Source organism: Ursus arctos, unplaced genomic scaffold (genome assembly GCF_023065955.2).
Source record: "Ursus arctos isolate Adak ecotype North America unplaced genomic scaffold, UrsArc2.0 scaffold_7, whole genome shotgun sequence".
Classification (NCBI taxonomy): Eukaryota; Metazoa; Chordata; class Mammalia; order Carnivora; family Ursidae; genus Ursus; species Ursus arctos.
In genome coordinates, this window is record NW_026623089.1 from 26,833,980 (window position 1) to 26,860,730 (window position 26,751).

Consider the following 26,751-nt stretch of genomic DNA (forward strand, 5'->3'; position numbering starts at 1 on the left):
GTGGCTTTCATGAGATCAGAAATGTGGATTTTTTTGTTGCTGTTCTAATACCTGGCACAGCTGGCACTCAAAAAATGCCAGCGATATGAAAAAAATGAATAAAAGGCTATATTGGAATATCTAGTTCTTGCCAAATATGAGATTGTTTGAAAGGCTATCTTAAAGCCCACTTAAAGACACTCATTCTGGGGCGCCTGGGTGGCTCAGTCGTTAAGCATCTGCCTTCGGCTCAGGGCGTGATCCCAGCGTTCTGGTATCGAGCCCCACATCAGGCTCGTCCGCTGGAAGCCTGCTTCTTCCTCTCCCACTCCCCCTGCTTGTGTTCCCTCTCTCGCTGGCTGTCTCTCTCTGTCAAATAAATAAAAACTCTTAAAAAAAAAAAATTTTGTGGGGTGCCTGGGTGGCACAGTGGTTAAGCGTCTGCCTTCAGCTCAGGGCGTGGTCCCAGCGTTATGGGATCGAGCCCCACATCAGGCTCCTCTGCTATGAGCCTGCTTCTTCCTCTCCCACTCCCCCTGCTTGTGTTCCCTCTCTTGCTGGCTGTCTCTATCTCTGTCGAATAAATAAATAAAATCTAAAAAAAAAAAAAAAAATTTGTCTTAAAAAAAAAAAAGACACTCATTCTGTTTTTCCCACTTCTCACTTCATACAATAGTCCTATTTTTCGATACCACTGGTATTTATAAAATTACTGTGCAGATAATACAAAAATTTAGATAATTAAGTGGATTTAAGAATTAAACATTATTGGGGAAGAGAAACATCTGGTTGTGTACACACACACATGGGAAAATATTAGTGTACCAGTCAAATCCTAAAAATATATATTCAAGAATCTCCATAAAAATAGGAGAAAAAAATACTTTAAAAAACTCCACAAAGCCCCCATCCCCTCCCAAAAAAATAGGTAACGTAAGAATGAGAAGAACGCTTCTAAAACTAACCATGAGAGTGATTTACCAGTGGGATGAAATGTCTTAGACACAATTAACACTACTATCCCGCGCGTGATCTGCATTAGCATTTCCTTCATCATCTCTTCACATGGACTCTTTTGCCTCATTTTAACCCGCTGAAATCATGGGTTTGATGTGCTATTTTTTTTCTCTAGTAATATGCAAATATGATATTTTAAGTTTGTTTTTGACTGGAAATGCAGAAGACAACTATATTCCCCAAACATTTCTCTTACCCGAAACAGCCACTTTAACACAGGTACAGGACACTGGACATAGTGATAAGCAGAGGTAAGAAAGCCTTGTGTTGTCAAAAAAATCTGATCTGTTTTTCCTGATCTGAAAAAATAAAATGAAATCAATGGTAAGAAACTTCTACCACCACATCTGACATAATCAGGGAAATATGAGCAAGCACACCGCTGGAGGTGGACTCGACTCTACTATGGATGGGTTACTCATAAAGGAAATTCAAGTGATGGCTTAAAGCTGATCCAGTCTGTTGGTCTGTCTCCAGATTTATCTGGTGGATAAACTTACATTAGCTGGCAGTGTTGAAAAGGCTCCTACTAAGTCTCAGGGCACTGTCTACTTTTGCCATCTTGGGTTTGTACTTCCATAAAACTCAGCACCAGAATTAATGTGATCGCTCTGGATCTGAGATATCATGTACTGAGAGAAATTAGACCAATCTGGGCACTGTAGTATAGACTGCTAGTTGCCCATCCCAACATCTATTCTTGCCTTTCCTCTTGGTAACTGAACGCTGACTTTTATTTAGCTGGGTACACTAGCTCTGCCTGAAATAAAAACCATTTCTCAGCCTTCCTTGTGACTAGATGTGGTCATGTTGACCAAGTTCTACCCAACTAACCATAAGTAGAAATGTGTGGGATTTCTGGGAATTTGAAATTAAAGGGCTGGAATACCAGTAGCACCTGAAGCAACCAGGTACTTAGGATGGTGGAGAAAAAGATTATATGGGAAACACCAGCCCTGGACTTCTTACCTCTGCACTTCTTTCACAGAAGAATGAACTATACTTCTTGTTTTAAGCCCCAATTATTTTGACAGTCACTGTTATTATATTCTGATCTTAATCCTAACTAATAAAGGCATGTAATACGCCAAGCAACTATCTTACACTGCTTCCTATAGTTAAATAATAAACACAAAAACAATAGTAATAAGAAGGATTAGGAAACTGGATACATCATAATAGAAATTAACCTTTTAGAAGATTACATCAGTTAGAAATCTTTCAGGGTAATTTTTATATAAGAAAAAGTAAAATGTTCTTCTATTTTTCTACTTACTTAAGAATAAGCTTTTCTACAGCACTCTGTCCTATAAAACCAGAGTCTCTTAAATCCAAGGTATACTGATTGAAAATTTTTCCGGAATTGAGGAAATTAAATATTTCTTCACCTGGGTGATGATCAGGAATAGCATCAATTGTAACTGAAAATTTCTTTAGAAATTCCCTGGAATAAAAACAGTTATTGAATACCAAATAGTTATATTTCATATGGTTTTGTGTTTAAAGGTTGGGTGCAAAGAAAACTCTTCTTAGGACCATTGTTAACCCCAGATAAGAAGACTGCATGAGAACATGTGTTTTGTTCCTCCCAGTTTTTGCTAGTAGTTAGTCCAAAGCCAGTAAATGGGTCTACGTGAAAAGAAACAATAACCAGGAGAAAAAAGATGTAACTTGGCCATAACATTTGTCCTTCAAATCCATCACAGATGGATTAGAAAACCATCATAGTGTATGGTGACTAACATAATATAATAAAAAAATCATTTAAAAAAAAAAAAAGAAAAGAAAAGAAAACCATCATAGATTACTCGTTAAGTACATAACCATCAATGGTTCATTTATTTCACAAGAACAAAATTAAAAAATATAAACTTAATAGGGTATACATTACGAAAAATGCTGTACCTGTGCTCTTCTAAGAGGCCATCCTCATCATCTGTACTGTCTTCATCTCCAATTCTAATGGGGGATTTAATACCTCGGCCCTGCCTTATGTCTTCCTGCAGTTGCTTCTGCAATTCATCTAGTCTGAGAATTGAAAGAAAGTTGTAAGAAAATGGTTTACTCTAAAAATAATCTTTATGTCTAAAAGCAGCACCAAAACCCAAAACAAACCCCCCAAAAAACCCAACCTCTTATTAATAAGTACCTTGTTATATGACAAACTTTGTTGCACGCTACAGGTCAAATTATGTCTTCCCAAACATCATGATGTATAACAGACTTTTACCCAGCTACTGGTATGATATTAGAATAGGGTTCCTTCGCATCAGAAGACTTGGATATTTCTTTATAGCTAGGACTTCAAGAATGATATCCAACTCATTTAGAGAAAGGGGAAGGAAAAATGGCAAAGAATAATCTGATTATCCCCTGAATCTTTAATGCTCATTTGACTCCAGTAGACCAACATCCTGATAATATTAATTAGGCTTTCTAATAGCAGTAGTCATTATCATTGTCATCATCATTATCATCACAATACCTAACACTGAACCTTTATTATGGGACAGGCACTGTACTGAGAACTTTATGTATTAAATCTTTCAACCCTCAAAAGAGGTAGTTTACTATTACCCATTTTACAGATGAGGAAACAGACATTAGGAATGCTAACTTGCTCAAGCTCACAATGCAAGGAGCTGGGATTCAGAGCCAGAGAGTCTAGCTCTGGAGTCCTTAAGTTATTTTATTTTTTATTTTTTTAAGATTTTATTTTTTTATTTGACAAACAGCCAGAGAGAGAGGGAACACAAGCAGGGGGAGTGGGAGAAGAAGAAGCAGGCTCCTAGCGGAGGAGCCTGATGTGGGGCTCGATCCCAGAACGCTGGGATCACACCCTGAGCCGAAGGCAGACGCTTAACGACTGTGCCACCCAGGCGCCCCTGGAGTCCTTAAGTTATTTTAACCCAGGTCCTTATTCCTACCTCCGGCCCCACAGTAGATGAGTATAATACAACAGTAAGGGACCAGGTAAACGTATTTGCTCTATCAATACAGAAAAGTCAATTATCAGATCAAACTAGCATGTCTGCCTCTGGTCCGTGCAGTATTCATTTTAAATAAACAACTTCAGATCTGACATTACAAATCACATGAATTCATAAAATGTTTAAAAAATTTTACAATAGAAACAATTTCTCTAAATTTAGAAAGGGGAACATGTCTGACTAATTGTATTTCCTATGGTTAGCTAACTCATATATCAAGTTTGAGACACATATATACCAACTTCAAATCAGTTGAGCATTTTTTTTTTTAAGATTTTATTATTTATTTGAGGGGCGCCTGGGTGGCATAGCGGTTAAGCGTCTGCCTTCGGCTCAGGGCATGATCCCAGCGTTCTGGGATCGAGCCCCACATCAGGCTCTTCCGCTATGAGCCTGCTTCTTCCTCTCCCACTCCCCCTGCTTGTGTTCCCTCTCTCGCTGGCTGTCTCTATCTCTGTCGAATGAATAAATAAAATCTTAAAAAAAAAAAAAAGATTTTATTATTTATTTGAGAGAGAGAGAGCACAAGCAGGGGGACTGGCAGAGGGAGAGGGACAAGGAGACTCCCTGCTGAGCGGGGGGCCCGATATGGGGATCCAATCCCAGGACCCCAAGATCATGACCTAAGCCAAAGTCAGACACTTAACCAATTGAGCCACCCAGGAGCCCCAAGTCAGTTGAGCTTTTAGTTAAGTTGTCTGGGCTAGTTTTGAGGATATTCCTTAAGTAAGGAAGATATTTTTCCCCTCATTAGCAAAAGCAGTTTACAACTAGTGACACAGATTTTATTAGGTCCATTATGATCCTCAAACTTTTTGATTTCTGTGTGTGTGTGTGAGAGAGAGAGAGAAAGAGAAAGAGCCAGAGCCAGAGCCAGAATGAGAGAGAAACAATTCTAAACTTCTTCCTCAAGAGTAACTTGATGTAGAAATACCATGTGTGATTATGCTGGTTTCAAAATTTGGTCTATATGAACATAAGAATGTTTAAAAAAAATTCTATCTATGCAAACAAAAAACCCTGAACAACTCAATTAAAAAATGGGCAAGGAGCACCTGGATGGTTCAGTCGATTAAGTGTCTGCCTTCGGCTCAGATGATGATCCTGCGGACCTGGGATCGAGCCCCACATCGGGCTCCCTGCTCAGCAGGGACTCTGCTTCTCCTTCTCCCTCTGCCCCTTCCCCCTTTTGTGCTCTCTCTCTCAAATAAATCAATAAAATCTTAAAAAAAAAAAAAAGGGCAAAGGATCTGAATAGACATTTCTCCAAAGAAGCTATACAAATGGCCAACAAGGACATGAAAAGATGCTCAAAATCATTAGTCATTAGGAAAGTGAAAATCGAAACCATAATGAGGTACACTTCATACTTGCTAGGATGGCTATTATCAAAAAACCAGAAAATATCAAGTGTTGGGTGAGGATGTGGAAAAACTGGAATCCTTGTGCACTGCTGGTGGAAATGTAAAATGGTGCAGCCATGGAAGACAGTACAGCAGTTCCGCAAAGATTTATGTATAGAATCACTGTATGATCCAGCAGTTCCGCTCCTCGGTATATACCCAACACAAAAGAACTGAGTGGGGACTTGAAGAGATATTTGTACACCCCTGTTCACAGTAGCAATATTTCCAATAGCCAAAAGTAGAAGCAACCCACGTGTCCATCAAATGATGAATGGATAAATAAAATGTGGTATATACATACAACAGAGTACTATTTAGCCTTAAAAACGAAGGAAATTTTGACCCATGCTACAACATGGACAAACCTTAAAGATGCTATGCTAAATAAGTCAGTATAAATGGACAAATACTGCATGATTTCATTTATATGAGGTACCTAGAATAGTTAATTTCATAGAGACAGAAAGTAGAAGGGTAGCTGCCAATGGCTGGGGGAAGGGGAGGATGGGAAGTTATTTAATGAGTATGATATTTCAGTTAGGGAAGCTGAAAAAAAGTTTTGAAGACGGATGGTGGTGATGGTTGCACAACAATGTGAATGTACTTAATGCCACCGAACTGCACATTTAAAAATGATTAGAATGGTAAATTCTATATATTTTATCACAATAAAAAAAACACACAAAAAATTCTGCCCATACTTTTGATCAAGAATTTCAGCTACCAGTTAGATTCTGGTTGTGGTAAGCAGAAAAGAATTTGTGTTACTACAGTAATGCAGTAAACCATAAAAACCTGATCTTCTGACCCAGCCTGTGAACAGGAACACTTTATTTCTTTTTTTTTTTTTTTTAAAGATTTTATTTATTTATTCGACAGAGACAGAGACAGCGAGCGAGAGAGGGAACACAAGCAGGGGGAGTGGGAGAGGAAGCAGCAGGCTCATAGCGGAGGAGCCCGATGTGGGGCTCGATCCCATAACGCCGGGATCACGCCCTGAGCCGAAGGCAGATGCTTAACCGCTGTGCCACCCAGGCGCCCCAGGAACACTTTATTTCTAACAAAGCTGCCAGTAAAACTGTTATAGTAGTATTAGCACAAAATGTATGCTAATTTCTCATAATTTTTAAAGGAAAATTAAAAGCCAGCTACACAAACAAGCAGTATGTTAAATTCAGCAAGGTAGTCATGATGCTAACTAACCTTTGAGTGTCTTCCATCTCCTTCACTAGACGTTCCAAAGTATTTGTATACGTCCCACTATGAACATGTTCCTAAAACAAGAAGAAAATTTAGGAATACTTTGTAACATATCTTAGTAGAAGAATTGGGTTGTTTTAAGTTATTCAGAGTACTAAATAATATTTTCTGTCAATAACCTAGGCCAGGAGGATACCTATCTTAGAGAATTTTCATCATCATGCTTTAAATCTAGTATTTTGTACTGCAGGCAATTTGATTTTTACCACTTATTAGGAAAGGCACTACTTATAAAACCCTGCCAGCCTTAAGAACTGACTGCAAACACCCAAGGGCTCCATGGCTACCCTATCTTTATTTTTAAATTCTATTTTAATGGATTCAAACTAATTTTTAGGTGTTACCATGGAACATTAACACCTTCCCCACCAAATTTTACAGACATATTAGAATTTAATGCAGCTTATTCCCAAGATAGAATGAAGCACTTTATAAATAAAATTGCACACCACAATTAACAACATTTCTACACTCTACCTTCATTTACAGCAGTGGTCTCCAAAGCAGGGGGTGTGCAAGGTGATCCATTGGGGTGCAGGAAGAAAATAATAGAACTTCTATTTATATGGAACGTCTACAGAAACTCCAGTAGAACTTAGTCTATAGTAACTTCTATATAACTTCTATAGGAAAATACTTTTTTCTTCTTCCTTTTAAATTCTGTTTTTGCATATGCTTTATAGAAAGTACACAGTAGTATAGTGGTACATGTATATAATCTATAAGTACACATATATATTGGAGTACATGCTTAAAAATTTTTTACTAACAGAAGTGTGTGTGATCAAAAAAGTTTGGAGACCACTGATTTATAGTAATAAAACTAAAGATATGGGAAACCCATTAACCAAACAAGAACTATACCAGTTTCAGTCCAATTATGAATCATAAAAAATACTAAGTTTTCAAATAAGTTCTATCAATTTATCCCTCTTTCACTAATCAATCCATCTTCCCCTCTTCAAGTAAAGATAAATGTCACAAAACTACTTACTGTATAGTCTGATGACTGAGATCTAAGCCCCTTGGAAAGAGCAGGAGGCTTTCCTGTAGTTGCAGAAGTCTGATTGAAGTTCAAAGCCATTATTTCTTCCAGTGATTTTAATGTTTCCTCTTCCTCATCACTGTCTAGGTTGTAACCTAAACTTTCTTCATCACTATCAAAATCACCCCTTAGTTTTCTTTTCAGTGCATTGCTACCTGCATTGGAATTTCCTGAACTCTCTTTATCTGAAGGGGCTTTATCTGAAGGTGCTGTAGGGCTTGGGATACATGGCACAACTTCCAAAGCAGCTGGGGGAGACTTTGTAGGAGTGCCATATTCTGAACGCAAAGATCCCCCAGAAATTTTCCCTGAAGATACATTAGAATCAGCTTTATCAGTCTTTGCTTTGTGTTCCTTGTGTTTGGAGGACTCTGTAGAATGCCCAGAACATTCTTTAGATGAGGAACGTTCTTTTTCTTTTTTAGGAACTGGAAGAGTGCAATTTTTAGCATTTAATGGTACCCGGGAGGAACCAGCACTTGGAACATGGGAGAGTAAAGGTAGAAGTTTTGTCTCCTTTGATGCCACAGAGCTAGCAGTTTTATTTTTCTGAAGGTTGCTAGCTTTTTTAACTGCAGACTTTTCCTGAGGTAAAGATAAGTGGGGTTTCTGCATCTTAGTCTCTTTGGTACTTGCCACACGGATTTGGTCACTATTCCTGGAAGAATGGTGGCCAGAATTTGAAGGTGCCAAGCCTCCAGAGGAGCGATCAATTTCTTCACTGGGTTCCTTGGATATATCTTCCAAGCGCAATACATCCCCAGGTGTCTTCAGTGCAATATGTTTTATAAATTTCTCTCTCTGATGTGGTCCGTCAGGACGCTTCTCAAGGAAGGACTCTTTTACTTTTGGCATTATAGATTCTCTTGTGCTTTTCAGATCTGAGTCCACAGAGTTCCTTTTTCTTTTGTCAGGGAACTTATTCTGCTTAGACCCTGCTAAAATTTAATTTTTGCCAAATTAGTGAAAAGTATATTTTCTTATCTTAGTAAAGTTTATTCAGTGAGTGTCTAGAACACTCTGACAAAATGTTTAAATTGTAAAAGTTTAGGGTGAGATCATTCAATATACGTGGGATTAGGAAAAAGAGTTAATAGTACCATTTATTTATTAACTAATAAAATACTGGTATCCTAACTTAAAGCTAATGACAATGCTCATTTTCATTCTAAAGCTATTAAAAGTTTACTATCCAAACAAAATTTAAGGTGTTGCTCCCCAAAACACAAAAGCTGCATATCTGTTATCATGGCAAGGACTGCAAAGGCAATTCCCTCAAAGTTCATATATTCTTTCTTAGACCAAGGATGACCTGATTTCAGAAATGTAATACTCTACATCTAAATTTATAACACCTTAAAATATATATACAATAACAACTAGTTGAAGACAGACAAATTTTAATTTCTCAATTAAAAAAAATCCACCCAAATCTTTCTCCCCAGTGTTTAACTGTTTATTCCTTCCTGTGTATCCTTCTAGTCTTGAGCTGTGTTATGAGTTGTGGTTCAACTTCAACTTATCATTTTGGGAGCTACAACTCCCAGAATCTCAGAATGTGACTTTAATTAGAAATAGGGTCTTTACAGGAGTAGTCAATTTAAAATAAAGTCATTAAGGTGGGTCCTAATCCAGTTATGACTGGTGTCCTTAGAAAAATGGGAAATATGCAGTCTTGAGGTCTTTTATCTTTTTTACACTATCATGTCATGAATTCATAGGGAATGTACTACAGCAACTCTGTCTCCTTTCCATTGGTTCTCACAAAATGTACTTCTCTGGGTAGAGCAGGCTGGCATTTTAATTGAACCTAAGTACCTTTCTCTTTGGCTTTCTTCAAAAGGGGAAATTTGGACATGGAGACCAACTTGAAGAGGGAAGATGATGTGAAAACACACAGGGAAGAGGTGCTTTCGGCCCAGGTCATGATCTCAGGGTCCCAGAACTGAGCCCTGCATGGGGCTCCCTCCTCACTGGGGAGTCTGCTTCTCCCTCTCCCTCGGCCCCTTCCCCCACTTGTGTGCCCGCTTTCTCTCTCTCAAGTAAATAAAATCTTAAATAAAACCACACACACAGGCAGGGAAAAGATGCCATATGACAGTAGTGATGCATCTCCAAGTGAAGGAATGCCAAGAATTGTAGGCAAACACCAGAAGCTAGAAGAGGCAAAGAAGGATTCTCTTCTAGAATTGTTTAGAGAGAGCATGGCTCTGTTGATAACCTTAATTTTGGATTTCTAGCTTCTAGAACCATGAGAAAATAAATTTCTATTGTTTTAAGCCACCTAGGTTTTCCATCCAGGAGAACTTTAATAAACCACATATATTTGAGTTAACCAGGTTTAAAAATTTTCTTATTGTGGGGCACCTGGGTGGCTCAGTCGTTAAGCGTCTGCCTTCAGCTCAGGTCATGATCTTAGCATTCTGGGATTGAGCCCCGAGTAGGGCTCCCTGCTCAGCGGGAAGCCTGCTTCTCCCTCTCTCACTCCCCCTGCTGGTGTTCCCTCTCTCACTGCCTCTCTCTCTGTCAAAATAAATTTTAAAAAATCTTAAAAAAATTTTTTTTTCTTACTCTGTTTAAAAATGTGATGTATCATTAACTAAAACCCATTAATCATTAAAGATTACTATTTATATAATCGGTATTCCCCAAATCAAGTTTCTCTTTGCATAAGGGCAGATGTCTTCAAATCCTCAACAATTTGATTAAAACAACAACGAAATAACTCAAGAGGTAAGCAACTTTTTGGATAGCTTGATCAGCATATAATCTGAAAAATTCCATTTATAAACATGAAAAACCAATAAACAAATGCTTCTATCTCCATTTTTCTACAGATAGTTCCTACTACCTGAAGAAATCATTCCATCCACACTCACCTTGCTGGGGTTAAATGTCTTGTAAAAAAGGACAGGGTCCTTTATAGTAAAGATGAAAAATCAAGTAACTAAGAAAAAGACTTGGGGTAGACTTACACTGATTCTTTTAAGTTCGGAATTTCAAAAAAAGACAGCTACAGAGCTGCCAGTTTGAGTTCTGTTCCATTTCCTAGAGAAGTTAATTTATATACAGCTAGAAATGAGGAGAAATTTCTGATTTGTTCAGGAATTTCTGATTTGTTCAGGTCTTCAATTCCGGAACAGGAGGAGAAAAAAACTTTATGGGCAAAGTTTAGGAAAAATCAGCTTATTAAGAGCTTTTGACATCTAGAATTAGAGGCGGTTGAACTGGTACTGTAGGTAGGCTCCCCTTTTGCAAGCTCTCTAAAGCAGTGGGTTAACTGCATAATTCTTTTTGCATCGCTTGTATAAACTGTAGACTGTTTAAGAACATTTCCAATATCTGTTAATATATAAAATAGATAAGACAGGGACTGAATTTGTAAATAGAAAACAAGTAAAAATCCAACTGTCATTAACAGGAGATTGGTTACTAATAAATTATAGACTAAACAAGGGATGGATTAATTGGACCTCAGAATGCAGCCTAAGGACAGGATTCTGGAAGACTAAAGAGCTGAATGACTTGATCAACATTTCTGAAATCCTCTAACTTGTATGTGATTATGTACATCACGATCACAACTGAGAAGTATAATAGCAGTAATATGAACAAGACAGCATATTTGGATTATTAAGATCTATTCACTATCAGATAAAGATAAGCATTCTTCAGGTTATCTAGTGAAAAAGCCCCCTATGTCCTTTATATTCTGTTGACACTGAAATGCAGCATAAATGTGTATTTATTAAAAAGTACAATACCATAACTAAAAATGATTATGAACATGCAAAAATATTAGAAATAAAAATATAAGTGAAGGCAACCTCTTAAATCTGCTTACAAAAATATGCAGAAAATGTCTTTCTCTTTTTAAGATTTTATTTATTTATATGAGAGAGAGAGAAAGCACGAGGGAGGGGAGGGTCAGAGGGAGAAGCAGACTCCCTGCTAAGCAGGGAGCCCAATGTGGACTCGATCCTGGGACTCCAGGATCATGACCTGAGCCGAAGGCAGATGCTTAACTGACTGAGCCACCCAGGCACCCAGAAAGCATCTTCTTCAAGCACTGTTCAAAAGCTGCAGTATGTGGAACTATATAAATGAAACTACATTACAGTCACCACTGATGAAATCTGCAAACCTATGAACTGAAGAGAATTTTTATCTTAGTTATTACTAGAGAAAAAAAAGCTGAAGAGCCTGGTGGCAACATCACCACCAGCAGCCCTTTATGCTGGCAGAGCAAAATATTTTATACTAAAAATATTTTGTTCTTCCATTCACCTCACTGCAAATTGATCACTTATTACTACAAATGTGTAATACAGTGAGTACAGGAACAATCTTGTGGCTGAGAAATTATTGTTCTTGTACTTCATGTCAAAATTCAAAGGAATTTGATCACTAAAATCAACATTGTAAAAATTAAATAAAAATTTTAAAGACCACAAAAAACTTCAAATTTATTCTTATATCTAGAAGCTCCCTCTATGATGGTAAACTATGGTTTCAACCTTGGCTAAACATTGATTTTAACACTTGAAATCGCCTGGTCAAAATGCAATGCACCTCTAGAATATATAAAAAACAGAGTTTTACATGAAACCTGAAGAACAAGGAGTCACATCTGTCTCTCTGTACCTCTGTTTTTCCATCTTTAAAAGTAATCATAAGGATATGAAGATCAAATGAATTAAAAGCACACAAAGAGGGCATGGCACACAGTAACTGTTCAATAAATGTTGGCTATTATCATTATGTCCGCTGTCTCTTACTGAGTGTGGAAATTTGTAAAATCCATTTTTCAAAGTTTGCGATCATGGCAGAAAAAAATCTGACACATCAGACTATTAGCAGTTGTTATTTCTAAGAGCCTTTCATTTTCTGTGTTATAAATTTCTGCAATGTTTGACTTTTACACTGTTCTATTTTCTAGTTAAAAAAAGATAAAGATACTGTAAGAATTACTGAATTAACAGTAGCTATTTGTTATTATGTATTTCCTCAACCAATAGATACTAAAAGTACAAATCAATATCACGTAGGTGTCCTTGAAATTTGATATTAAAAAGGTTATCTTTGGACTTGAAATATTAGGAAACACTGTTTTGGATCATGATAACAGTTTCAATCTTATGTAAAGCATCTATAATACCAAGATCTCAGATAGTCCACAATTCCAATAATATAAGATTATGCTTCTTATTGTAGCCAACATTCAGTAGTAGAACACTGAATACCAAAATGAGTAACATGTTGCTAGGAACTTTTGAAAAAGGCAAAAAAGTCAAGACAAACTACAGTTTATGCACACTAATTCAAGGACTAGTCTTTTTAAATATAATTTAACCAAACTCTCAACTAATCTGAGACATTCAATTTCCCTCTAGAACGGAAATTGCACATTTAAACAAATTTGTTTTAAAAAAGTACCACTGTGGTACAATTCTATTTAAAAATTAACAAATTAATTTTGATTCTACCTGAAGCAGGTTCCCATGAATCAGAAGAGGATCTTTTCCTTGAGAAATGTCCATTTTCCTATTAGCAAAATGAGAAAAAATTAATTAGGAATTGGGGCCAGTAAAGATTATGAACTTTTCTTTGTAACATTTAAACACAGATTTCTAAACCAAATAAAGCAAGCACTTATATTTGGAGGTAAATTCAAACTTCTATAATAAAATATTTTAAACTCTTAAATTTTATAAAAATGAAGGGCGTTTGTACCATAAAAATGTAAAAAAGTTATAAAAATAAAGCCAGTTTTCATAATACAAACTTAGAGCTTTATATTACCTCAAGATGAATATTAAAGCACTGTACCATTATTCTGATAAAGAAATAGTAAGCCTAATATTTGCCAATTAAATGGACATAACTCAGGAGCGCTTGGGTGGCTCAGTCAGTTAAGCATCTGATTTTGGCTCAGGTCCTGATCTCAGGGTCCTGGGATGGAGCCCTGTGTCAGGCTCCCAGCTGAGCGGGAAGTCTGCCTGTCCTCCTCCCCGCTTGTGCGCTCTCTAATAAATAAATAAAATCTCTAAAGAAAAATGGACATAATGGACTCTTCACGACTTCAGTTCGAGTACTGATGCACAACCAAACACTGAAATCTTAGGATTGTTAGCAAATCTCACTGGTAAAGACACCAAACTCCTTGCAAACAAATCCTAGAGTTTACAAATACATTTTCTAGCAATATACAAGGCAACACTCTCCATTCCCTCCTAAAATGTTATAGTTTGGTTTACTTTTTTGGTCTATCTGGTTTTAAAATCTCACAGCATCTTATCAACATAGCCCTTTCCTGATACCTGATCTTCCTTTATTTGCTGTTTGTAGAGAAGTTCTTTGAAACAGAGGTTATCGTCTTTCTAGGGGAGAGGGTCAGCTTTTATGCTCATCTAGGTTTGGTACATTCTCAAGGAAGAATATGATGATGTTAATATGTATTTGGATGGCTTTCTAAATATTACCTAAGTTGTCTATGACCCAATCTCAAAATTATTTAGGACTTATATATGATCTAAACCAGTGATTCTCAAAACTTTAAAGTACATCAGAATCATCTGGAAGGCTTGTTAATTTCAGATTGCTGGACTCTTACCTCCAATTTCTGGTTCAGTGAGTCTGGGGCAGGGCCTGAGAATTTGCATTTCTAAGTTCCCAGGTGATGCTGATATTGTTAGTCTAGGGACCACGTTTTGAGAACCACTGTTCTAAAATATTTCCTCCTGTTTTAGATTTTCCATTCCTTAAGTATCTCCCTTCAGCACAGCCTAATTTAAAAATGACTATACTTGCCTAAAAAAAGAATGCTTACTTTCTTGATTAAGAAAGGCCTTTGTTCATGGTCTGAAAAAATTAAGGGCAAGAAACACTCTTGCCCTTACTCTACTGAGTCCTGTGGACAGTTGGAGGAAACTGTCCATTAAATTAGGTTTTAAACAAACTGTGTATCAGTATTTCCTTAACAAAAGATACCAATACGATGTTAACAGTTAAAAATATTAAGTACTTTTACATTTAGCATGTTAAATATAAAACAGTAGCCAAGCTAATTCAGTAATTATTACACATACCAGGTTTGAAAGATTACTCTTTCCAGGTGTGACGTCATTCTGTTTACTTTGTTCCTGCCTTGGTTTACATTTTCTTTCTATACTAGAGGATTTTATGGAAAGATTGCTTGCTTCTGAGAAAGAATTTTCTGAGTTGATTCTCTGCTCCATTTGCTCCCTTCTCAACTTCTTTAGTTCTCTTTCTCTGCAGTAAGAAGCTAATGACAACTGGAATTTAGCCCCCAGTGGACTTTCTCCTGGGTGGTGCCTGGATAGGCTGCTCCTGCTGCTAAGACTTCTAGAGCTGTTCTTGAAGATGTCAGTTTCTGTCACTGTGGCCTGCTTTTTAGAATCTGCACTGGTCTTATTTCGATCTCTCTCATTCTTCTCCCTGCTATTTTCATGAATGAACAGTGACTTCCTTCTCTCTGGAGATCGATGTTTTTTCTTCAGTGTCTTCATCTCCTTTGACAAGCAATATGGGGGAACATAGACTTTTGTAACTGCCTTTGGATATTTGGTGGCTATTGACACACAAGGCCGACGGGACTCAGGTATACCACGATCTTTATGGTGCTCTTTTACACCTTTCATGAAAGCCTCTAAAATAGTGCTCTTTTCTGATGGCACCCTTTTGGGTTTAGATTTTTTTGGTGAGGATAGTTTCCTTTCAAACTGCTCTGTCCCAGTGATGGACAATCCACTTCCTCCATATTTGATGTCTGATTTTTGTGAAGAATCCAACATATGTCTGTCTAAATAGTCAATTAAAACACAAATTGCATGTTATTAAAAATCACACAAACTATTACATTTTGTATATTTATTTATATTAATAATATTTAAAATACTAAGCTATCACAAAAATTTCCAAGTCAGTATTTAGATGATGATACACATTTTATGGGGGGGATTAAGACATGGTTTATTTAATAAACTTACTTTCATAAAGCTCCCTTTTGCTACATCTTATAAGCTCACATGGCTCTATTTATAAAATGTTACTGTATTAGAGAATCAAAATAGTATGCAATATGAACGTTATTGACTGGAATATTTTAAATGTAAGGAAGAATAACAGCAAAAAGTTTCTTCATGATGTTTAGAACTTATCTTTGTAAAAAACACTGCATCTTCATGATATTTTTAACTTGAACATTATGCTTAATCAAGTAAGAGCTTAGAGAAATTTAAAAATTGAATCCATCTCCCTCTTCAAAAGATCCTACAAGAAATGCATTAATAGTATACATACCTTGTTTTGGAGCTGGTTTGAAGAAATCTATAATTGACTGCTTCCTGAAAATAAAAGCATAACTAATATGGTATCACATAAGCAAACATTAAAACCTCAATAATTCAGATTAAGGGAAGAATACTAGATTTATAGGATATAGATTGGATTTCACTACCTGGTTTAATCAAGTTCTGACAATGGCAATAATGCTTTGCTAAGCTGATTACAAAAATCTGAAAATATAATTTACTATTTCCTATAGGAGCAAATTTATAACAGCACGACTGAGGTTTATATAATCTATTGTACTAAAATGGTAAGATTGGAGTACGGATCCAGGGAATTGAGTGTGCTTCCTAGGAAAAGCTTACTGCTACATGAGGGGATCTGATCCTACTGCTTGGTATCTCCAGTGACTGGTACAAAATAATGCTCAATAGATGTTTGCTGAATGAATAACGGAGATTATAAAAACTGAGGAAAACCTGAACAGACTCATAACAAGATTAGGTGGCAGAATGGCAATATCAGTGTTTGGGGCCAGCTGGGGAGGCAGCTGAGTTGAAGGGCATGCTGGCCAAAAGGCAGAAGGGATCAAGTGCCAAGCTTACACTACCTTCTTTATATGCTACGGTAAGATGTTAAACTAGGAAACAACAGAAATTAAAATGAGTCTTCACAACCATCATTTCAAAATCTTAATTTTTACCTAAAAATTCTTAGGATATTTACAAAAATAACACATTGCGCGTAGGGAAAACACAAAACAAGAGAAAAGGAAGAAAGTGAACAGTTACAAAAATCAAATTGTTTTAATTTTTAAGGATTTCTGCACCGTAACACAAAGTGAACCATATTACCAGAATTTGTATTTGGATTGATGTATTTAGAGTTATTTGTCAGCTGCGTAAAGAGGAATGTCATCATACATAGAGCAAAAAATTAACTTCCTGGCAAAATTCTGCTAAAACGTATTCATTTTACTGAAAGAGAAGCAGTACACTACCAGTTTCCCTAAACATTTATTCACTATGAGGTTGGAATGCTCAGAGAAAGCTTAAACAATCCAAGTCCCTCGTATGCTTCACAGTTCATGTTAGAAGAGCAACACCCCTCTTTAATGGTTTACTGAGAGTCCACAATGTGAAATGTTGGTAGAAAAGCTAACTGGTTATGAAATTAATATGAGTGACGAACTAAGGAAGAATTTATGCATTTGTTTTCATAAAATATAAAAAATTAGTTCCACAGGAGAATAAACGAAAAATGCCAGAGGTTCGGCAAATCAGGAAAGGATGAGGCCCTCTGTACTGGTTAAGGAAAGAGATGGGAAAGGATTAAGCAGCAGCAAATTCAAAACAATACTAAATAAGGCTTTATATTAATTACTAAAAGTAACTTTATATCTTTCCTAAAATATTAGATCCCAGGCTCCTTTTCGAGTAATACACCAGAGGGAAAAATGGTTTTGGGTAAAACATACAAGAAATCTGTAAAATAACTATGAACGTAACTTTCAAGTAGGAACAGTTCTCTAATTTCATATGCACAGAAATGTCCATTAGAACTAGCTTTTAAAAAATATAACAGCTCACAAGCCCTTATCTGAAACTTTTGTGTTTTTGAATTTTGTGTTTTTGAATTTACTGGATTTTAGAAAGGGGGTAACTTGGATGCATTACATAAAGCCCCCAGTGGGGTCTGACACTGCACCCCAGAAGCAAACACACCAATATTTCTCCAGTAAAAGCTTACAAATATTCACACTTAATGCGATAAAGCCCATATACAGCCTTCCATTAGTTCTAGTCAGGTTTGGCTGCCAAGTCAGAGGTGGTGCCAAACTTATTGAAAACTTCTGATTTTCATACCATTCTGGCTTTTACAATTAAGATAAGGGCTTGTGGACCTGTACCACAACATTAGAAGATAAACTTACTGTTACATTTAAGTTACAAGCTTTTTAAAACTTAAAATAAAAGACAGTACCAAGTGCGTAGAGAATTTAAACATGTTTTATTGTCAGAGGATGTCAAAACTCCCCATCTTATTACATAGCTCCCGCAAAATCTTCACAAAAAACCTAGCCTCTTGGAGAGGCGGAAAGTTAACTGAGGGAAAAAACATATCACATTCCAAATCTGCATGTTAAGTATGAATTATCGTGCATACTGGACTATAAAGTAATTCGTGGAAGGGTTCCCCTCATCACATCGTACATAATTTCACCCACAATTTAAAGAAGATTTATACTGTTAAGCTACTACGATCAGAACTGCAACGTACAAAAAAACCACCTAAATCTGCACTACGCAGGTAGGGCCCCGGGTCCAGCTATCGTAAAGGACAAAAATCACGGTCTACCTAAGGCGGGTTCTCCGTAGCCACCCAGGCTGTGGTCACTAGACCGAGAACTGCGTCCCAACTACAGAAAAGGAAACTCGAAGTCCCAAAAGCCCCCGCGCGGAGGCGGGGCAGGGGTTTGCCAGGCTCCGGAACGCCAAGGCCTGAGCTCGCGGAGGATGGCGGGAACTGAAAGAGCGGGCGTCCGCAGTCCTCCCTCATACCCTTGCCCCCGCGACCCGGCCCCTTGTCCAGCCCTCTGCACGGTACCTGTCCCCAGGACTCTTTGTTCTCTTTCCCGCTGCAGCAGGGGCGGTACTACCGGGTCTCAGATGGCAGCGCGGGGGCGACGACCCCGGGGCTGGGGATGAGGGGAAACCTGGCCTAGCGGGCATGCAGCGCCTTGTCATGTCGGCGCCGCTGGCGACGGCGGCATGAGCTGTGGCTGGAGAAGTTGGGTGCGTGGTTGCCGTCTTGCTGCTGGGACTCGGGGAGGCTGTCGGAGCAGAGTTGGGCGGCACCCCCTTCTCTCTTCATGGCGGTTCTCTCTCTTCGGAAGTGACTCCTGTGTGAGCGGGAAGGAACCTGAGGACCAACTGGGGGCGGGTCTTACTTGAAGGGTCTCACTCTGACTGGCTGGCACGGCGGTCATTTCAGTAGTGGCGCAATAGAAAGCCGCAGCCTCTCAGGGGAAGGCGGGATTTCGAGAAGGGGGAGGGGGTAGGAAAACTGCCCCCCCCCGTCACGTGCGCGGGTCGGGGGGAGCGCACCATCGCATCCGGGCCGCGTCGGCCTTGGCAGGCACGCGGGGGCGGACAGGCGCGGGCCGCTGCGGGCGCTGCGGCAGCTGACGACAGCCGCCTGGTCGAGGGCGAGAGACGAGGTTTGCAGAAGCAAACCCGAGCCCGGCAGCTGCCCTCAGTGAGGATGGCCAACGATTGGGCTTCCTGTGTCATGCAATTGTGCCTCAGAAATCCGCAGCTGTTCATTGCATCGTCTCTTCAACATCTTAGGCCAAGGCGCCCTAATGCTGTCACCATTTCCTTGGTAATCTGTACAACCCAGTCTGAAGACTTGTCCGTTCTGTGAGAGTTCTTGTTAAGTGTTGGGGTGGATGCTTTTTCAAACCCCACTGAAATAAAGGCTGTTTTTATTCCACGGAAGCATTTTGTTTCCCGGCTGTTGAAATGAGTTATCCATGAAGTCTCTGCAGCCAGGTTCCTTGGAGATTTTTGAAAGGAATACAGGGTCAGCTTTCGATTACCCATGTTGAGTGTGGACAGCATAGATTAGTGAAAGCTGCGAGCAATCTATCCTTCGTAAGGGGCTTGTGTGTTGGAGACTCTTAGCCAGGGCTTTCCTTACAAACAGACTGGTCCGAATATCTCTGAGCCTCAGTTTCCACATCTATAAAATGTTATTCTATTTTTCTGGGAAATTGTAAACTATAAAAGAGATAGGCAGTGTTAACTTCACAGTTCGGAGTCTCGTGTAATAAGTAGTGAGCAAATTAGTGTTCCCTTTCCTTTGCTCTTTAGACATACTTTTACACTTTAATTTACTACAAAATCTTCCAAGGCAGGTCAGATACTGTCTGACATATATACAGACATATAATACATTGAATATCATATGTTAATAGTTATTACAGATGTTATGTGTAATAACTATTATCCAAAATAACAATCTTCAGGCTGTCCCAGCTTTAGGCCTGTTCAATCATTTGGGTGGAACAAAATCTTAAATGATACAAAAGAATTTAGACAGGTCGTTAAAATTCATTGTACTGAGATTTGACTGCTTCTGTAGCTAAGCAAGGCTGACTGACTTGAAGTTCACCTCTTTTCCTTCCTGGATAGCGCTTAGGAGGAAGAATTAATGAGCAATAAAAGTGGCCCACAAGGTTGTGAAGTATAGGGTAAAAGATAAACAGTGAATGTACAGATCTCTCATACATCCAAAAAAGCATGTATACGCAGCTATACACTAGGTAGTGATAATGCAAGAAAGGAAATACCAACATAAGAGGCATTTTTCTGCTAATAAGTGAGAAGTAGTTGTACCTAGCATCATTCTTTACCTAACAAAGAATATAATAGATGCTTGAAATGTGTTGAATAATGATTTACACGTTTGTTTATTTGGGGCTTTTTACATGCATTATTTCCTATCTCATATTAGTGCTTTCCGTTGGGTATTTCTACACTAATAAATTCTTGCTTCTATAATGGCACATCTAAAAACATTTAACCTGATTCGTTTCACTGCATGCTCAGTCCATAAGAAAGCGATGCATAAAAAAAACAACATTCTACATGATCAATCAGTTGCTTTTCTTGGATTATAGTATCTGAATCATCTGGCCTCCAAGGTGCCACTTTAAAGTCTGTACTCATGCTACCAAACAATAGTTTTCACATTTTCTTAATCTGAGCAACAGATTATGGAGTTAAGTGAGGCAAGAAATCCCTTGATCAATAAATGGAGATGGAGTCATAATGAAAACACAGTTTTAAAAATCTCTTCTTAACAGGGAAGTAGTTATCTAAGTCCTCAATAAGCATCAAGGCTCTTCTTTGTTTAAGCTGTGTTTGAAAATGATATAGATTTGGTCACAGGTGAAATATGCTCAACACACTACCTGGAATTCCCGGGAACCTCTCAGGCTCTCTCCCCCACCTCGCCCCGCAAATAGCACTGGGCAGTCTATTTTGTCTTTATGCCCCTTGTCCCCACATTGAATGTGTACATATGCCACACGAGCACACATGGTTCGTGTAGGGTTCGTGTAAGTGGGCCAGAAATTGAGAGCCAGGATCTGTCCACCAGGTGGGAGATGGTAAAGAGCTCAGGTTGTTTGCATGGGAGGAGCCAAGAAGAGAGTAAAACTGGGGTGGGGCTGGGGGGAGAGGCTGATGAATAAAGTAGACAAGACTGAATTAGAGACTTAAGACAAAACTGCAGCCAGGATTGGATAAAGAATTTGGAGAAATTAAGGCCAGATGACCGTAAGAGGTTAGTTTGAGAAGATTTCTGGGAATGCAGCGGGGATAAGGAAGCAAAGACCATAGGAGTGGGGTGGCTTCTTGCATGAAGCTTCTCTGGGGTGCAGCTCAGCTCAGTCTGGCACCCTGAACTGTTAAAGACCATTAGGAGGAGGGCAGACTCTGGCCTTGATGGGAAGGGATGGGGCAGCAGCAGAAACAGTGTTACATGAACAACAGATCAAGTTTGCTGGGAGTGCCAAGCCCAACGTGGGAATCCTGAGAGGAGTGACGGTATAACTGATGCCAGAGATTCCAAGCAGGCACAAAGAAAACAACAGTGGGCAGATTGGCTCACACAGTACCTTAGCACACAGGGACTAAAAGAACAAAAGGTCAGTAAGTTACAAAGAATGATACTAAAAAGAAGAGAACTAAAGTAAAAGTAACTTCTGGCTCTACAGTAATGACACACTTTTGCTCTGAGATTGCTACCCTCTGGTCAATTCCAAGGTCTTGTTGGAGGGTTCTCTAGGGCAGGCAGATAGACAAAGATGGGTTTACTGCAGAGCTGCCTGTCGATGGCCAAGCCTGTATGTGTGGAGGGGAATGTAGAGGGACCCGGGAAGGGGGATGAGGAACCGACCCAGAGAAACAGGAAATAATTAACTTGAATGCCTGACAGAGAAGGAAAGACCACGTGATGATCTGAAGAAGGAGAGGCGAGCTCCTGCTTCTCCAAAATCCACACAATTCACTTTGCAAATGGATGCCAAACTCAAAACTGCCCAAGAAGCATTTGGAAAAAACACTGGCTTGGTTTTAAGGGGCTGCTAGGGAAATGCCAAATGTAATGTAATGTAATGTATAATCTAAATTTCCTGGGAATGATTAGTAACACTCTGAAAAAGCAGATCTGATGTTAGGGAAAGTAGTTTCTTGTTATTTCATTATGGAATGTTGCAAGATAACATTTCCTACACTTTAGAACACAAGTAACATATTTGTGATTTTTTTATATACCCGAATATTTCCTGTACTATTATTTACTCAATATTTTCACTTGAATCCCTCTTAAACACATTTATTTTGGAAGAAAACTTCATATCATTTCCATAAATTAAAAATCAGTATCACTTGGAATGTGATAACTTTCCAAATGGAAGCAAACCATAAAAACTAATAAAGAACTAAATAAGAACTAGAAAAAATGTCTCTCCGCATTTCTCTTACGGTCACCTTGTTTACTAGTGGTGGTAGGCGCAGATATTATTCATACATGTGAGATACGAGGGAGTCTTTGGGAAGTACTAGTTTTAGGGACTCTGGCCTATAATCAGGTGTTTTTCACACTTGGTTAACAACCCATTAGAGGGTTTTGAAATTGATGTAAGTGGTCACAGACCATATTGAAAAGAAAATGGTGAGAGAATGGGACAGAGAGTATCAGTGTACTGCACATAGTTTATAGTTATGTGTTATTTTGCAAAACTTCAGTTGTATGTATTTTCTTTTATAGGCAGTGATATAAAAGGTAGTTCTGTGGCTCCTACTGTGGGCAGTGGTGGAAACGTTTGAAAGTCGTTGCTGTAATCTGTATTCATACTTCACCCTGCTGTGTATTGGTGGCACTGAACACAGAAGCTGCTTGGAGGAGAAAAGGTGGGCTTCCTTTGGTCACTCCTGCTGGTGAGGAGGGTGGGGAGACACGACTCAGGCTCCCCTTATGTCCTTTTAAGGCCATTCCCTCCAGGAGTAGGGAGCCTTGTAGAGGGAGGCTGACTGTCTCTCCAGAGGGGCTTGCCTTCACCCATCCTGCACTGCGATAGCTTCAAGATGGGGAGGATGGCTGAGGTGGCCTTCTCAGGTCCAGCCTTGTCCTCAGTCATCTAGGGACTGTGGGTGAGAAATGGAAGAAGGGAGGATGTTGCAAATGAGGCAGAGATCCCCCATCCGACCTACCCTACCACCTGGAACTGCAGAGCGTTTGGGAAGGAGAATGCCTTTGATCTCACAATTTTGCAGTGCTCTTCCCAGAATTCCTCACATCATGACCCTTACTTTATCAGGCTCTGACTTGCCTCTTCAGTCATTCCCTGCCAACACTGTCCTGAAGCTGGAAGCTTCCACGACACCAAAATACTGAACCCTCTGTGCCAGCCTCCCTGAAGATGTGCTTGCCTGAGCTCCCAAAGAGTTTGCTAAAGATGTGGGGCAACATTTAAAAACCAAGAGGTTGCACACAAAACTCTAGATTTCTAGCTTCAACAGGTACAAAGAGGAGCCTCACACATATGCCTACAGGGGCTAGCTAAAGAAATATGTGAATCAGGTCCATTTTCCTGACTTTTATCGAGAGCTGGGATCAGAGAAAAATTTCGTGTCAGTATGCTGCTGGTGGGGAACTCCTATTGGGCCTCACTAGGGGTCAGGCACTGTTCTAAGGGCTTTATGATTGCTGACCCCTTTAATCTTTGCCACGTTCCTACAGCTTAGGAGATGGTGGCATTGGCCTACTGTTTGCACAAGCATGGTGATAAATGGCACGTGGAACCCAGCCTCAGTGAGTAGAGAGACGAGGCTCTGGGGGACCCGGAGGACACATTCCCTGCTAAATGGAGACGACCTCTCTAGGCCGCAGTTTCTATGTGGGAACACAGGCCTCGTGTTTCCTCCTCTTCTCTCAGGATCAGAGACAGAAGCACCTGGCAGTGGGGAGGTGAGGCGCGGTATTGCACTGTAACTCCTCTTTGAGCGGCCCTAGATGTCTGAATATATGCTTCAATATTTGTTTCTAAAGTTCTAGGAGAGAATGCTCTCTTAAAGCAAATGTCTCTTGGAACCGACAGAGGATGAAATAGGGCTTTTGGTTTCCAGAGGAGTGTTACAGGGAGTTAGCAGTGTTCTCACTCAGGGATTCTTTTTTTTTTTTTTTTTAAAGATTTTATTTATTCGACAGAGATAGAAACAGCCAGCGAGAGAGGGAACACAAGCAGGGGGAGTGGGAGAGGAAGAAGCAGGCTCATAGCGGAAGAGCCTGATGTGGGGCTCGATCCCATGACGCCGGGATCACGCCCTGAGCCGAAGGCAGACGCTCAACCTCTGTGCCACCCAGGCGCCCCTCACTCAGGGATTCTTAAAGAAATTGCCACACTTTACCTATAATCAATACCTGTGGGCATTTCAAAGAACCAATGGCCGATATCTATCAAAGATACAAAATGCACATGTCTTTTGATTCAGCCATGCCCCTTCTGATGTCTCTTAGAAATATACCTGTCCATTCACAAAGATGGCTCTATAAAGTCATTTGTAGCATCAGCAGTAGTAGGAGGCTGAAAAGGAACTAACCAGCCCAGTAGTCCGGGACAAAACAAATTATGGCCCATCCATAGAGTAGAATGCTGTGCTGCAGATAGGAAGTCACTTGGAAAGGGCAGCATCCTTCCAGAGAGTCTTGGCGTATACATGCAAATCCCCCCTTTTATTTACACAAGCAATAATATAGTCTATGTATACATGGTAGCATACGCCGTTCTGCAACTTAATTTTTTCACTTAGTATATCTTCAAAACTATTCCATACCGGTCTATACTATTCACAAGTGTAGAGGCTTCTGCTAAACTACTCTGTAATATTGCCACCACAGCATCTATTTTGTACGGCCAAGCAGCCTGCAAGGGCCTTGAACTGACACCTGCCCTCCCATGCACGTGCCTAGATAACAGGCTGCAGAGTAACAGGTAAACTTAAGTTCCTGATATGACTCCCCCAACAGTCCTTGTGATCAACAGTCTCCCCTGCCTCCCAGGGCCTTCCCTTGTGTGTCCCTTAATAAGACCCCTGTGGAGCTTACCAAAATCCAGCTCTTTTTAATTGGAATTGACCAATCGGGCCTTAGCCCGGGAACCCCAAAGGATTCTACCATGGCCCCTAATAAAGTCATCTGCTCCAGATCCTGCTGCTATCTCTGCCTGTGGCCTGCCTTGACCTCCCCATGTGGGAGGCCTCTGGTCCCTTGATCATAGGTGGCCACTTGATCATAGGTAAAGAAGCTCATAACAGAGTTTTTCCCCTACTTGTGAAATTTATATTTTATCTGTTATATATATTACATTTCCAAAGAAACAGATCTCTCTCACCTACACATAATAAAATAAAAGGACCGGGGCGCCTGGGTGGCACAGCGGTTGAGCGTCTGCCTTCGGCTCAGGGCGTGATCCCGGCGTTCCGGGATCGAGTCCCACATCAGGCTCTTCCGCTATGAGCCTGCTTCTTCCTCTCCCACTCCCCCTGCCTGTGTTCCCTCTCTCGCTGGCTGTCTCTATCTCTGTCGAATGAATAAATAAAATCTTAAAAAAAAAAAAAAATAAAATAAAATAAAATAAAAGGACCAGTAGTTTCAGATTAAAAGCTACGCTGTTAAATTAACTGCTTTCAGTGAAGACTTGCCAGATACCCGCCACTGTTTCTGTTAGCCTCTGCCCATTTCTCCTTCATCTCCCTTCTGTAGGACCTTGACACTGACACCCCCACTCCTGCTAGTTGTGGGCAACGTGGAGGCCGTTCATTTATGTTGCCTGAGGAGGGATTCGGTAGTACAAACATTTGATGCTGAGTTCTCAAACTCTGCATGTCTCATTATCTCCCCTCCCTAACCTCCCAATGTAATGTTCTCTCCTCCTGTATTTCTTATCTTAGTGAATGGTGGCATCATCTCCCCTCCCCTGTCACCCAAGCCAGAAGCCTGGGAATCCTTCTAACTCCTCTTCTCTACCCCCCTCAGCCCCCACCTGTCATCAGTCATCAAGTTTTAGTGATTTTGCACCCTAAATATCACTTGCATCCTTTCTTTTCTCTTAAAAATGCATACACACGCACACACAAACATGTATTTGGTTCTTTTCAGAAATGCAAAAGATACAGACAAATACAAAGAAGAATATTACAAACACATACTTGCCACTCTAGACTCACAAACTATTAACATTTTGCCCAGTTAATCTCCTCTCCTCTTTTCTGGTCTTTTTTTTTTTTTAAGATTTCATTTATTTTTTTGAGAGAGAGACAGAGAGAGCATGAGTAGGGCAGAGAGAGAGGGAGAGGGATAAGCAGACTCCCCGTTGAGCGGGGATACCAATGGGGGGATTGAGGGGGGGCTTGACCCTAGGACCCTGAGATCATGACCTGAGCTGAAGTCAGACGCTTAAGCTTAACCAACTGAGCCACCCAGGAGTCCCTCTGGTCTTTTTGTTTTTATGACAAAACATCACAGAAGTAGCTGAGTCCTTTTTAACCAACACCCCAGTTTAATTTGCCTCCCCCACTATTGTGGTTTTCCCGTACATGAGTTTCTGTACCTCAGATTCCTTACTTTTTATATTTAGTCATAAGGAATATATAGGATTATTTTGTATACGTTT

General features: G+C 39.6%; 1 protein-coding gene and 1 long non-coding RNA gene across 9 annotated transcripts in view; one reads left to right on the top strand and one right to left on the bottom strand.

Moving 5' to 3' along the window:
- LOC123000746 (uncharacterized) overlaps positions 1 to 12,703 on the top strand; it is a 44,793-nt gene extending 32,090 nt beyond the window's left edge. For all 7 annotated transcript variants that reach the window (XR_008958110.1, XR_008958112.1, XR_008958109.1 and 4 more), the window contains 2 exons: positions 8,123 to 8,197; positions 9,541 to 12,703. This is a non-coding gene — a long non-coding RNA (uncharacterized LOC123000746). The remainder of the gene's footprint in view (positions 1 to 8,122; positions 8,198 to 9,540) is intronic.
- The window catches only part of SLF2 (SMC5-SMC6 complex localization factor 2), a 45,622-nt gene extending 26,707 nt beyond the window's left edge, over positions 1 to 18,915 (bottom strand). The window contains exons 1-9 of one of the 2 annotated variants that reach the window (XM_026493902.4): positions 18,615 to 18,915; positions 16,020 to 16,063; positions 14,786 to 15,519; positions 13,184 to 13,241; positions 7,647 to 8,632; positions 6,596 to 6,666; positions 2,902 to 3,024; positions 2,273 to 2,440; positions 1,193 to 1,295 (exon numbers count right to left, since the gene is read on the bottom strand). In XM_026493902.4, the coding sequence (XP_026349687.1) occupies positions 1,193 to 1,295; positions 2,273 to 2,440; positions 2,902 to 3,024; positions 6,596 to 6,666; positions 7,647 to 8,632; positions 13,184 to 13,241; positions 14,786 to 15,519; positions 16,020 to 16,063; positions 18,615 to 18,754 (2,427 nt within the window). In that variant the 5' untranslated portion in view covers positions 18,755 to 18,915. Of the gene's footprint in view, positions 1 to 1,192; positions 1,296 to 2,272; positions 2,441 to 2,901; positions 3,025 to 6,595; positions 6,667 to 7,646; positions 8,636 to 13,183; positions 13,242 to 14,785; positions 15,520 to 16,019; positions 16,064 to 18,614 lie in introns of both variants that reach the window. The other variant, XM_026493901.4, reaches the window with a different exon arrangement.
- Positions 18,916 to 26,751: the final 7,836 nt, after the last annotated feature.